At 41.9% G+C, this 12,630-nt stretch overlaps 1 protein-coding gene across 1 annotated transcript; it reads left to right on the forward strand.

Annotated features, from left to right (window-relative positions):
- The first annotated feature begins 4,230 nt into the window (after positions 1-4,230).
- Positions 4,231-9,830, forward strand: LOC127010673 (uncharacterized). The gene is made up of 2 exons (XM_050885067.1): positions 4,231-4,657; positions 9,408-9,830. Exons 1-2 carry the CDS (start codon positions 4,259-4,261, stop codon positions 9,828-9,830), a joined length of 822 nt encoding a protein of 273 aa, XP_050741024.1. The 5' UTR covers positions 4,231-4,258.
- Positions 9,831-12,630: the final 2,800 nt, after the last annotated feature.

Consider the following 12,630-nt stretch of genomic DNA (forward strand, 5'->3'; position numbering starts at 1 on the left):
AAAATTGTTTAGAGTATTTTGAAATATTAGATAAAGCTAATATATAATATTAGTTTTTTACAATATATTTTATTTTTTTTTTATCAAATGTTTTTTAACAAATTTCGTTTTGAATGTCGGCATGTATTGAGAAAGGGTAGCGTTATATGGAACAACCACGATCAACATAAGACATTCAAACATCAACAAAAAATATAAAAACTTTTGAGCGCTATTTATAAATTAGACATAGCTGCTAAGGAATGCATAACGTCTTATAAAAAACAAGAAAAATATTAAAACATGTACTTTTTATATTTTTTCTTTAATATTAACTTAAGTGTGGTCTCAGGCCTCAATGGAATTTATATATGGGACGGATATTAGCAAAATGTAGTGAAAACTATTAATAACAATGCCCCAAAAGCTGGACTGCGCTAAGCAAAGACATAATAAATATAAGAAAACATCGAACAAATACCACATTTTAAGTTAATTATATTTTTAACAATCAGAAAACTATTGCCGAGTGTGTTCTCACAGCCAATTTTGCATGTAGCCAAGGGACAACTTGAAACAAATAAAAAAATACCTAAAGTAATAATAAGTATAAAGACTTGTAGTATTACTTAAAGTAAAATGTTCAAACTTCATTTTTCCTTAGCAAGTTACAAAATATTTCTAGAAATCTTATTTTAAAATGTTTTTTTAAAGTAATTATTCATGTTACGAATGTCAATCTTGAAGTTGATACGGCTATAAAAGGTTACAAAAACAAGAACATAACATTTCTAGCACATTACCTTCTTAATTTATCGTTTTTGAATGTAAAACGATAAAAAAATTATTTAGTTTTAGTATCTTAAGCCCTGAAAATAAGAAAATAAGTTTGCACTTCAAGCAAAAATTAGCAGAGCAAATGACTGATGCCAGACTCACAGTTGAAGTGCTCTCCTCCTCGATTCTCATTCGAACGAAGGAGGTTGGTCACAAGCGCGCGCTCCGTTTTCTATACAAAAAAGTGTAGTTTAGTGAAAAAAAATGTCTGATTCTGCAGTTGCAACGTCCGCTTCCCCAGTGGCTGCTCCCCCAGCGCCAGTTGAGAAGAAGCTGGCCACCAAAAAGGCATCTGGTTCCGCTGCCTTAAAAGCAAAGAAGGCCGCTGCCCCGCCATCGCATCCGCCAACTCAACAAATGGTGGACGCTTCTATCAAGAATTTGAAGGAACGAGGTGGCTCATCTCTTCTGGCAATCAAGAAATACATCACCGCCACCTACAAATGCGATGCCCAGAAGCTGGCTCCATTCATAAAGAAATACTTGAAATCTGCCGTGGTCAATGGAAAGTTGATCCAAACAAAGGGAAAAGGCGCGTCTGGTTCATTCAAACTGTCGGCCTCCGCCAAGAAGGATCCGAAGCCGAAGCCTGCGTCTGCTGAGAAGAAGGTGAAAAGCAAGAAGGTAGCCGTCAAAAAGACCGGAGCCACCGCCAAGAAAGTTGCCGCCGCAGCTGCCGACAAGAAGCCCAAGGCTAAGAAGGCTGTGGCCACCAAAAAGACCGCAGAGAAGAAGAAAACAGAGAAGGCGAAGGCCAAGGATGCAAAGAAAACTGGAACCGTGAAGGCGAAGCCAGCAGCAGCGAAGGCCAAGTCGACCGCAGTGAAGCCGAAGGCAGCAAAAGCAGCAAAGGCCAAGCCAGCGGCCTCTGCTAAGCCCAAAAAGGCGGTGAAGAAAGCAGCGGCGCCTGCTACCGCTAAGAAACCGAAAGCCAAGACTACGGCTGCCAAGAAGTAAATTGTGAAAAAGTACAGTACCTGGTACATGCTCGCAATCGTAATTTTAGATTTTGAAATCTGAAATTTAAACAAGCCCTTTTCAGGGCTACAACGTTCGTTTACAGGAGAAAGAAACTTTCAATTCACTTATCCGATTATTTTATGGCCATTCGCATTTTTCCACATTTAATTGGACTCGATTAGTTTATGATTAAAAAAGAAATATGTAATAAGAATATGTCATAACTTGTGTCTTAATACAAATAATTATAAGTGTACCCTTGTAGCCGCATTAATTTTAGCTGCTTTACCAGAGTATCTAAATGGAAAGTATATAAGGCTCCAAAGTTCTTCAGAAAAAAACACAAATTGAACTTTTATCACGCATTTTATTGGCAAACGGCAAGCTGAAAATTTAGTTTCTTTGGTTAAATATGTTGTGGCCCTGAAAAGGGCCTTTTTGGATCTTCCTCCCCATACGCAGCAGGAGAAAATTACTTGGAGCTGGTGTACTTGGTGACAGCCTTGGTTCCCTCACTGACGGCGTGCTTCGCCAACTCTCCGGGCAGAAGTAGGCGAACAGCCGTTTGGATCTCCCGACTGGTGATAGTCGAGCGCTTGTTGTAGTGAGCCAGACGAGAAGCCTCGGCAGCAATGCGTTCGAAGATATCATTCACAAAGCTGTTCATGATGCTCATCGCCTTCGACGAAATGCCCGTGTCGGGGTGGACCTGCTTCAGGACCTTGTAAATGTAGATGGCGTAGCTCTCCTTCCTCTTGCGCTTCTTCTTCTTGTCGCTCTTGGTGATGTTCTTCTGGGCTTTGCCAGCCTTCTTGGCTGCCTTTCCACTAGTTTTCGGCGGCATTATTCACTTCACTTATGATTTCACAAACACAACTCACTGATCATAATGGTGCCCAAGCGCGTTCAACTTTATACTTTTTCTCGAGCCATGTTTTCAGGTCTGGGGCACCCACCCCTAACTGAACGCGCAGGCAGAAGGAAAAGTATAAATATGTGGCTACCCGGGGCTCGTCGAGCATTCGTTTTTAGTGTGTAAAGTGAACTAAGTGAAATACTCGTAAAGCAAAATGTCTGGTCGTGGAAAAGGTGGCAAAGTGAAGGGAAAGGCGAAGTCCCGCTCCAACCGTGCCGGTCTTCAGTTCCCAGTAGGCCGTATTCACCGTCTGCTCCGCAAGGGCAACTATGCCGAGCGAGTTGGTGCCGGCGCTCCAGTTTACCTGGCTGCTGTGATGGAATATCTGGCCGCTGAGGTTCTCGAGTTGGCTGGAAATGCTGCTCGTGACAACAAGAAGACTAGGATTATCCCGCGTCATCTGCAGCTGGCCATCCGCAACGACGAGGAGTTGAACAAGCTGCTCTCCGGCGTCACCATTGCCCAGGGTGGAGTGTTGCCCAACATACAGGCTGTTCTGTTGCCCAAAAAGACCGAGAAGAAGGCTTAAACGTTTGATACATACTTGTACATAAAAAACAAACCCAACCGTCCTTTTCAGGACGACCAAGGTGTTACCAAAGAATTGAAGAATTTTCAATACTAATACCATATTATTAAAACAATAAGTATAAGGACGTGTGGGAAACTGATGTCGATTTTGTATAAGCGTTGGTCCTATAGCAGTCGGACAGAAATAAGACCTAAGAGGTTCATCGCAAAATGGCGAATTTCTGTCAATGCTGTATCTGCGGCACAGCCTGTACAAAATAGATGTGTATCTACCTGAACTACTTTCATTTCAAATTTCATTTTGGTTCAATAAACATATATTATTTATGAAGCATCAACTTTCAAATCAAAGCATTATTGGAAAATGTGTCTCCTTTGGAAATTTAAATGGTGGTCCTGAAAAGGACCGATTGCTGAAAAAGTACAAGCTGTACTAGTTTTTTAACCGCCGAAGCCGTACAGGGTGCGGCCTTGCCTCTTCAGTGCGTACACAACGTCCATGGCGGTGACGGTCTTCCTCTTGGCGTGTTCGGTGTAGGTGACGGCATCACGGATAACGTTCTCCAAGAACACCTTCAGAACGCCTCGTGTTTCCTCGTATATAAGTCCGGAGATGCGTTTTACACCGCCACGACGAGCCAAACGGCGGATAGCTGGCTTCGTGATACCCTGGATGTTGTCACGCAGCACTTTGCGGTGACGCTTGGCGCCTCCTTTTCCCAAGCCTTTGCCTCCTTTACCACGACCAGTCATATTTCACTTCTCTTCTCTACTGTTAACACACTGCACGGTACGAAAGTCACTGAAGAACTATTTCCAAATTTTCGACGAGCTCATATTTATACCTAAACCCCCAGAAACACGAGCGAGTCCGAAAGATATGTTCGTCTCGCTCTCCGCTCGACAACTGAGATGGACTCTGCTTCCCTCTCTTTTCAACCCTCCCCGTTTTGCTATATAAGGAGGTAGCAAATGCGGCTATCGTTTATTGTGTTTTGAAACGTGAAGTGAACGTGAACAGCAGTGAATTCGAAAATGGCCCGTACCAAGCAAACCGCTCGCAAATCGACTGGTGGCAAGGCGCCACGCAAGCAACTGGCTACAAAGGCCGCTCGCAAGAGCGCCCCCGCCACCGGAGGCGTGAAGAAGCCTCATCGGTACCGCCCTGGAACTGTTGCCCTGCGTGAGATCCGTCGATACCAGAAGAGTACCGAGCTGCTGATCCGCAAGCTGCCTTTCCAGCGTCTGGTGCGTGAAATCGCTCAGGACTTCAAGACTGACCTGCGATTCCAGAGCTCGGCGGTGATGGCTCTGCAGGAAGCTAGCGAGGCCTATCTAGTAGGCCTCTTTGAAGATACCAACTTGTGTGCCATTCATGCCAAGCGTGTCACCATCATGCCCAAGGACATCCAGTTGGCCCGTCGCATTCGCGGCGAGCGTGCTTAGGTCGAGACGGCTTCAACTGGCTGCCAGTGCGCTTACATAATTTGTACAAATCGGTCCTTTTCAGGACCACAAATTACATTCAATGGGATACTAATTTTATCTGGAGGCTTTAACATAAAAATAAAGAAAAATTATTTTCCGACCCGTTTTTTTAAGCGAATTGAATAATTGTTAATTCATTTTTGCAATTTGTACTGCCTTGATAAAATTTAATAGTAGTCAGAAATTGTCTTTTGATTTGAGTTCCCGGGGTTTTTTATGTGACAGCTGCTGTGCGGTACCGATGGTCAAGACTTTCAAACAGAAAAAATAAAAAAAAAATACTAAATGCAGCATAAAAAAATATTAACTGGGCTAATTAATCTGTTGGTTGCTTAATAAACAAAATTTCATATATTTTCTTTATAATTTTAACTGCAGTGCAACCTCCAAGATATTTTTTAATAGGGACGCAAAATAAACAGTTTGTAGCTATATGTAAATATTTCTGAAAATTGTTTATAGTATATTGAAATATTAGATAAAGCTAATATATAATATTAGTTTTTTACAATATATTTTATTTTTTTTTTTTATCAAATGTTTTTTAACAAATTTCGTTTTGAATGTCGGCATGTATTGAGAAAGGGTAGCGTTATATGGAACAACCACGATCAACATAAGACATTCAAACATCAACAAATAATATAAAAACTTTTGAGCGCTATTTATAAATTAGACATAGCTGCTAAGGAATGCATAACGTCTTATAAAAAACAAGAAAAATATTAAAACATGTACTTTTTATATTTTTTCTTTAATATTAACTTAAGTGTGGTCTCAGGCCTCAATGGAATTTATATATGGGACGGATATTAGCAAAATGTAGTGAAAACTATTAATAATAATGCCCCAAAAGCTGGACTGCGCTAAGCAAAGACATAATAAATATAAGAAAACATCGAACAAATACCACATTTTAAGTTAACTATATTTTTAACAATCAGAAAACTATTGCCGAGTGTGTTCTCACAGCCAATTTTGCATGTAGCCAAGGGACAACTTGAAACAAATAAAAAAATACCTAAAGTAATAATAAGTATAAAGACTTGTAGTATTACTTAAAGTAAAATGTTCAAACTTCATTTTTCCTTAGCAAGTTACAAAATATTTCTAGAAATCTTATTTTAAAATGTTTTTTTAAAGTAATTATTCATGTTACGAATGTCAATCTTGAAGTTGATACGGCTATAAAAGGTTACAAAAACAAGAACATAACATTTCTAGCACATTACCTTCTTAATTTATCGTTTTTGAATGTAAAACGATAAAAAAATTATTTAGTTTTAGTATCTTAAGCCCTGAAAATAAGAAAATAAGTTTGCACTTCAAGCAAAAATTAGCAGAGCAAATGACTGATGCCAGACTCACAGTTGAAGTGCTCTCCTCCTCGATTCTCATTCGAACGAAGGAGGTTGGTCACAAGCGCGCGCTCCGTTTTCTATACAAAAAAGTGTAGTTTAGTGAAAAAAAATGTCTGATTCTGCAGTTGCAACGTCCGCTTCCCCAGTGGCTGCTCCCCCAGCGCCAGTTGAGAAGAAGCTGGCCACCAAAAAGGCATCTGGTTCCGCTGCCTTAAAAGCAAAGAAGGCCGCTGCCCCGCCATCGCATCCGCCAACTCAACAAATGGTGGACGCTTCTATCAAGAATTTGAAGGAACGAGGTGGCTCATCTCTTCTGGCAATCAAGAAATACATCACCGCCACCTACAAATGCGATGCCCAGAAGCTGGCTCCATTCATAAAGAAATACTTGAAATCTGCCGTGGTCAATGGAAAGTTGATCCAAACAAAGGGAAAAGGCGCGTCTGGTTCATTCAAACTGTCGGCCTCCGCCAAGAAGGATCCGAAGCCGAAGCCTGCGTCTGCTGAGAAGAAGGTGAAAAGCAAGAAGGTAGCCGTCAAAAAGACCGGAGCCACCGCCAAGAAAGTTGCCGCCGCAGCTGCCGACAAGAAGCCCAAGGCTAAGAAGGCTGTGGCCACCAAAAAGACCGCAGAGAAGAAGAAAACAGAGAAGGCGAAGGCCAAGGATGCAAAGAAAACTGGAACCGTGAAGGCGAAGCCAGCAGCAGCGAAGGCCAAGTCGACCGCAGTGAAGCCGAAGGCAGCAAAAGCAGCAAAGGCCAAGCCAGCGGCCTCTGCTAAGCCCAAAAAGGCGGTGAAGAAAGCAGCGGCGCCTGCTACCGCTAAGAAACCGAAAGCCAAGACTACGGCTGCCAAGAAGTAAATTGTGAAAAAGTACAGTACCTGGTACATGCTCGCAATCGTAATTTTAGATTTTGAAATCTGAAATTTAAACAAGCCCTTTTCAGGGCTACAACGTTCGTTTACAGGAGAAAGAAACTTTCAATTCACTTATCCGATTATTTTATGGCCATTCGCATTTTTCCACATTTAATTGGACTCGATTAGTTTATGATTAAAAAAGAAATATGTAATAAGAATATGTCATAACTTGTGTCTTAATACAAATAATTATAAGTGTACCCTTGTAGCCGCATTAATTTTAGCTGCTTTACCAGAGTATCTAAATGGAAAGTATATAAGGCTCCAAAGTTCTTCAGAAAAAAACACAAATTGAACTTTTATCACGCATTTTATTGGCAAACGGCAAGCTGAAAATTTAGTTTCTTTGGTTAAATATGTTGTGGCCCTGAAAAGGGCCTTTTTGGATCTTCCTCCCCATACGCAGCAGGAGAAAATTACTTGGAGCTGGTGTACTTGGTGACAGCCTTGGTTCCCTCACTGACGGCGTGCTTCGCCAACTCTCCGGGCAGAAGTAGGCGAACAGCCGTTTGGATCTCCCGACTGGTGATAGTCGAGCGCTTGTTGTAGTGAGCCAGACGAGAAGCCTCGGCAGCAATGCGTTCGAAGATATCATTCACAAAGCTGTTCATGATGCTCATCGCCTTCGACGAAATGCCCGTGTCGGGGTGGACCTGCTTCAGGACCTTGTAAATGTAGATGGCGTAGCTCTCCTTCCTCTTGCGCTTCTTCTTCTTGTCGCTCTTGGTGATGTTCTTCTGGGCTTTGCCAGCCTTCTTGGCTGCCTTTCCACTAGTTTTCGGCGGCATTATTCACTTCACTTATGATTTCACAAACACAACTCACTGATCATAATGGTGCCCAAGCGCGTTCAACTTTATACTTTTTCTCGAGCCATGTTTTCAGGTCTGGGGCACCCACCCCTAACTGAACGCGCAGGCAGAAGGAAAAGTATAAATATGTGGCTACCCGGGGCTCGTCGAGCATTCGTTTTTAGTGTGTAAAGTGAACTAAGTGAAATACTCGTAAAGCAAAATGTCTGGTCGTGGAAAAGGTGGCAAAGTGAAGGGAAAGGCGAAGTCCCGCTCCAACCGTGCCGGTCTTCAGTTCCCAGTAGGCCGTATTCACCGTCTGCTCCGCAAGGGCAACTATGCCGAGCGAGTTGGTGCCGGCGCTCCAGTTTACCTGGCTGCTGTGATGGAATATCTGGCCGCTGAGGTTCTCGAGTTGGCTGGAAATGCTGCTCGTGACAACAAGAAGACTAGGATTATCCCGCGTCATCTGCAGCTGGCCATCCGCAACGACGAGGAGTTGAACAAGCTGCTCTCCGGCGTCACCATTGCCCAGGGTGGAGTGTTGCCCAACATACAGGCTGTTCTGTTGCCCAAAAAGACCGAGAAGAAGGCTTAAACGTTTGATACATACTTGTACATAAAAAACAAACCCAACCGTCCTTTTCAGGACGACCAAGGTGTTACCAAAGAATTGAAGAATTTTCAATACTAATACCATATTATTAAAACAATAAGTATAAGGACGTGTGGGAAACTGATGTCGATTTTGTATAAGCGTTGGTCCTATAGCAGTCGGACAGAAATAAGACCTAAGAGGTTCATCGCAAAATGGCGAATTTCTGTCAATGCTGTATCTGCGGCACAGCCTGTACAAAATAGATGTGTATCTACCTGAACTACTTTCATTTCAAATTTCATTTTGGTTCAATAAACATATATTATTTATGAAGCATCAACTTTCAAATCAAAGCATTATTGGAAAATGTGTCTCCTTTGGAAATTTAAATGGTGGTCCTGAAAAGGACCGATTGCTGAAAAAGTACAAGCTGTACTAGTTTTTTAACCGCCGAAGCCGTACAGGGTGCGGCCTTGCCTCTTCAGTGCGTACACAACGTCCATGGCGGTGACGGTCTTCCTCTTGGCGTGTTCGGTGTAGGTGACGGCATCACGGATAACGTTCTCCAAGAACACCTTCAGAACGCCTCGTGTTTCCTCGTATATAAGTCCGGAGATGCGTTTTACACCGCCACGACGAGCCAAACGGCGGATAGCTGGCTTCGTGATACCCTGGATGTTGTCACGCAGCACTTTGCGGTGACGCTTGGCGCCTCCTTTTCCCAAGCCTTTGCCTCCTTTACCACGACCAGTCATATTTCACTTCTCTTCTCTACTGTTAACACACTGCACGGTACGAAAGTCACTGAAGAACTATTTCCAAATTTTCGACGAGCTCATATTTATACCTAAACCCCCAGAAACACGAGCGAGTCCGAAAGATATGTTCGTCTCGCTCTCCGCTCGACAACTGAGATGGACTCTGCTTCCCTCTCTTTTCAACCCTCCCCGTTTTGCTATATAAGGAGGTAGCAAATGCGGCTATCGTTTATTGTGTTTTGAAACGTGAAGTGAACGTGAACAGCAGTGAATTCGAAAATGGCCCGTACCAAGCAAACCGCTCGCAAATCGACTGGTGGCAAGGCGCCACGCAAGCAACTGGCTACAAAGGCCGCTCGCAAGAGCGCCCCCGCCACCGGAGGCGTGAAGAAGCCTCATCGGTACCGCCCTGGAACTGTTGCCCTGCGTGAGATCCGTCGATACCAGAAGAGTACCGAGCTGCTGATCCGCAAGCTGCCTTTCCAGCGTCTGGTGCGTGAAATCGCTCAGGACTTCAAGACTGACCTGCGATTCCAGAGCTCGGCGGTGATGGCTCTGCAGGAAGCTAGCGAGGCCTATCTAGTAGGCCTCTTTGAAGATACCAACTTGTGTGCCATTCATGCCAAGCGTGTCACCATCATGCCCAAGGACATCCAGTTGGCCCGTCGCATTCGCGGCGAGCGTGCTTAGGTCGAGACGGCTTCAACTGGCTGCCAGTGCGCTTACATAATTTGTACAAATCGGTCCTTTTCAGGACCACAAATTACATTCAATGGGATACTAATTTTATCTGGAGGCTTTAACATAAAAATAAAGAAAAATTATTTTCCGACCCGTTTTTTTAAGCGAATTGAATAATTGTTAATTCATTTTTGCAATTTGTACTGCCTTGATAAAATTTAATAGTAGTCAGAAATTGTCTTTTGATTTGAGTTCCCGGGGTTTTTTATGTGACAGCTGCTGTGCGGTACCGATGGTCAAGACTTTCAAACAGAAAAAATAAAAAAAAAATACTAAATGCAGCATAAAAAAATATTAACTGGGCTAATTAATCTGTTGGTTGCTTAATAAACAAAATTTCATATATTTTCTTTATAATTTTAACTGCAGTGCAACCTCCAAGATATTTTTTAATAGGGACGCAAAATAAACAGTTTGTAGCTATATGTAAATATTTCTGAAAATTGTTTATAGTATATTGAAATATTAGATAAAGCTAATATATAATATTAGTTTTTTACAATATATTTTATTTTTTTTTTTTATCAAATGTTTTTTAACAAATTTCGTTTTGAATGTCGGCATGTATTGAGAAAGGGTAGCGTTATATGGAACAACCACGATCAACATAAGACATTCAAACATCAACAAATAATATAAAAACTTTTGAGCGCTATTTATAAATTAGACATAGCTGCTAAGGAATGCATAACGTCTTATAAAAAACAAGAAAAATATTAAAACATGTACTTTTTATATTTTTTCTTTAATATTAACTTAAGTGTGGTCTCAGGCCTCAATGGAATTTATATATGGGACGGATATTAGCAAAATGTAGTGAAAACTATTAATAATAATGCCCCAAAAGCTGGACTGCGCTAAGCAAAGACATAATAAATATAAGAAAACATCGAACAAATACCACATTTTAAGTTAACTATATTTTTAACAATCAGAAAACTATTGCCGAGTGTGTTCTCACAGCCAATTTTGCATGTAGCCAAGGGACAACTTGAAACAAATAAAAAAATACCTAAAGTAATAATAAGTATAAAGACTTGTAGTATTACTTAAAGTAAAATGTTCAAACTTCATTTTTCCTTAGCAAGTTACAAAATATTTCTAGAAATCTTATTTTAAAATGTTTTTTTAAAGTAATTATTCATGTTACGAATGTCAATCTTGAAGTTGATACGGCTATAAAAGGTTACAAAAACAAGAACATAACATTTCTAGCACATTACCTTCTTAATTTATCGTTTTTGAATGTAAAACGATAAAAAAATTATTTAGTTTTAGTATCTTAAGCCCTGAAAATAAGAAAATAAGTTTGCACTTCAAGCAAAAATTAGCAGAGCAAATGACTGATGCCAGACTCACAGTTGAAGTGCTCTCCTCCTCGATTCTCATTCGAACGAAGGAGGTTGGTCACAAGCGCGCGCTCCGTTTTCTATACAAAAAAGTGTAGTTTAGTGAAAAAAAATGTCTGATTCTGCAGTTGCAACGTCCGCTTCCCCAGTGGCTGCTCCCCCAGCGCCAGTTGAGAAGAAGCTGGCCACCAAAAAGGCATCTGGTTCCGCTGCCTTAAAAGCAAAGAAGGCCGCTGCCCCGCCATCGCATCCGCCAACTCAACAAATGGTGGACGCTTCTATCAAGAATTTGAAGGAACGAGGTGGCTCATCTCTTCTGGCAATCAAGAAATACATCACCGCCACCTACAAATGCGATGCCCAGAAGCTGGCTCCATTCATAAAGAAATACTTGAAATCTGCCGTGGTCAATGGAAAGTTGATCCAAACAAAGGGAAAAGGCGCGTCTGGTTCATTCAAACTGTCGGCCTCCGCCAAGAAGGATCCGAAGCCGAAGCCTGCGTCTGCTGAGAAGAAGGTGAAAAGCAAGAAGGTAGCCGTCAAAAAGACCGGAGCCACCGCCAAGAAAGTTGCCGCCGCAGCTGCCGACAAGAAGCCCAAGGCTAAGAAGGCTGTGGCCACCAAAAAGACCGCAGAGAAGAAGAAAACAGAGAAGGCGAAGGCCAAGGATGCAAAGAAAACTGGAACCGTGAAGGCGAAGCCAGCAGCAGCGAAGGCCAAGTCGACCGCAGTGAAGCCGAAGGCAGCAAAAGCAGCAAAGGCCAAGCCAGCGGCCTCTGCTAAGCCCAAAAAGGCGGTGAAGAAAGCAGCGGCGCCTGCTACCGCTAAGAAACCGAAAGCCAAGACTACGGCTGCCAAGAAGTAAATTGTGAAAAAGTACAGTACCTGGTACATGCTCGCAATCGTAATTTTAGATTTTGAAATCTGAAATTTAAACAAGCCCTTTTCAGGGCTACAACGTTCGTTTACAGGAGAAAGAAACTTTCAATTCACTTATCCGATTATTTTATGGTCATTCGCATTTTTCCACATTTAATTGGACTCGATTAGTTTATGATTAAAAAAGAAATATGTAATAAGAATATGTCATAACTTGTGTCTTAATACAAATAATTATAAGTGTACCCTTGTAGCCGCATTAATTTTAGCTGCTTTACCAGAGTATCTAAATGGAAAGTATATATGGCTCCAAAGTTCTTCAGAAAAAAACATAAATTGAATTTTTATCACGCATTTTATTGGCAAACGGCAAGCTGAAAATTTAGTTTCTTTGGTTAAATATGTTGTGGCCCTGAAAAGGGCCTTTTTGGATCTTCCTCCCCATACGCAGCAGGAGAAAATTACTTGGAGCTGGTGTACTTGGTGACAGCCTTGGTTCCCTCACTGACGGCGTGCTTCGC

This window comes from Drosophila biarmipes, chromosome 2L (assembly GCF_025231255.1).
Source record: "Drosophila biarmipes strain raj3 chromosome 2L, RU_DBia_V1.1, whole genome shotgun sequence".
NCBI classification, from domain to species: domain Eukaryota; kingdom Metazoa; phylum Arthropoda; class Insecta; order Diptera; family Drosophilidae; genus Drosophila; species Drosophila biarmipes.

Bases quoted from the DNA above. Each gene is read 5' to 3' on its own strand.
- LOC127010673 (XM_050885067.1), top strand. From the start codon at position 4,259: ATGGCCCGTACCAAGCAAACCGCTCGCAAATCGACTGGTGGCAAGGCG. The intron at 4,658-9,407 runs GAGCGTGCTTAG...ACGTGAACAGCA, and splicing joins TGGCCCGTCGCATTCGCGGC to GTGAATTCGAAAATGGCCCG.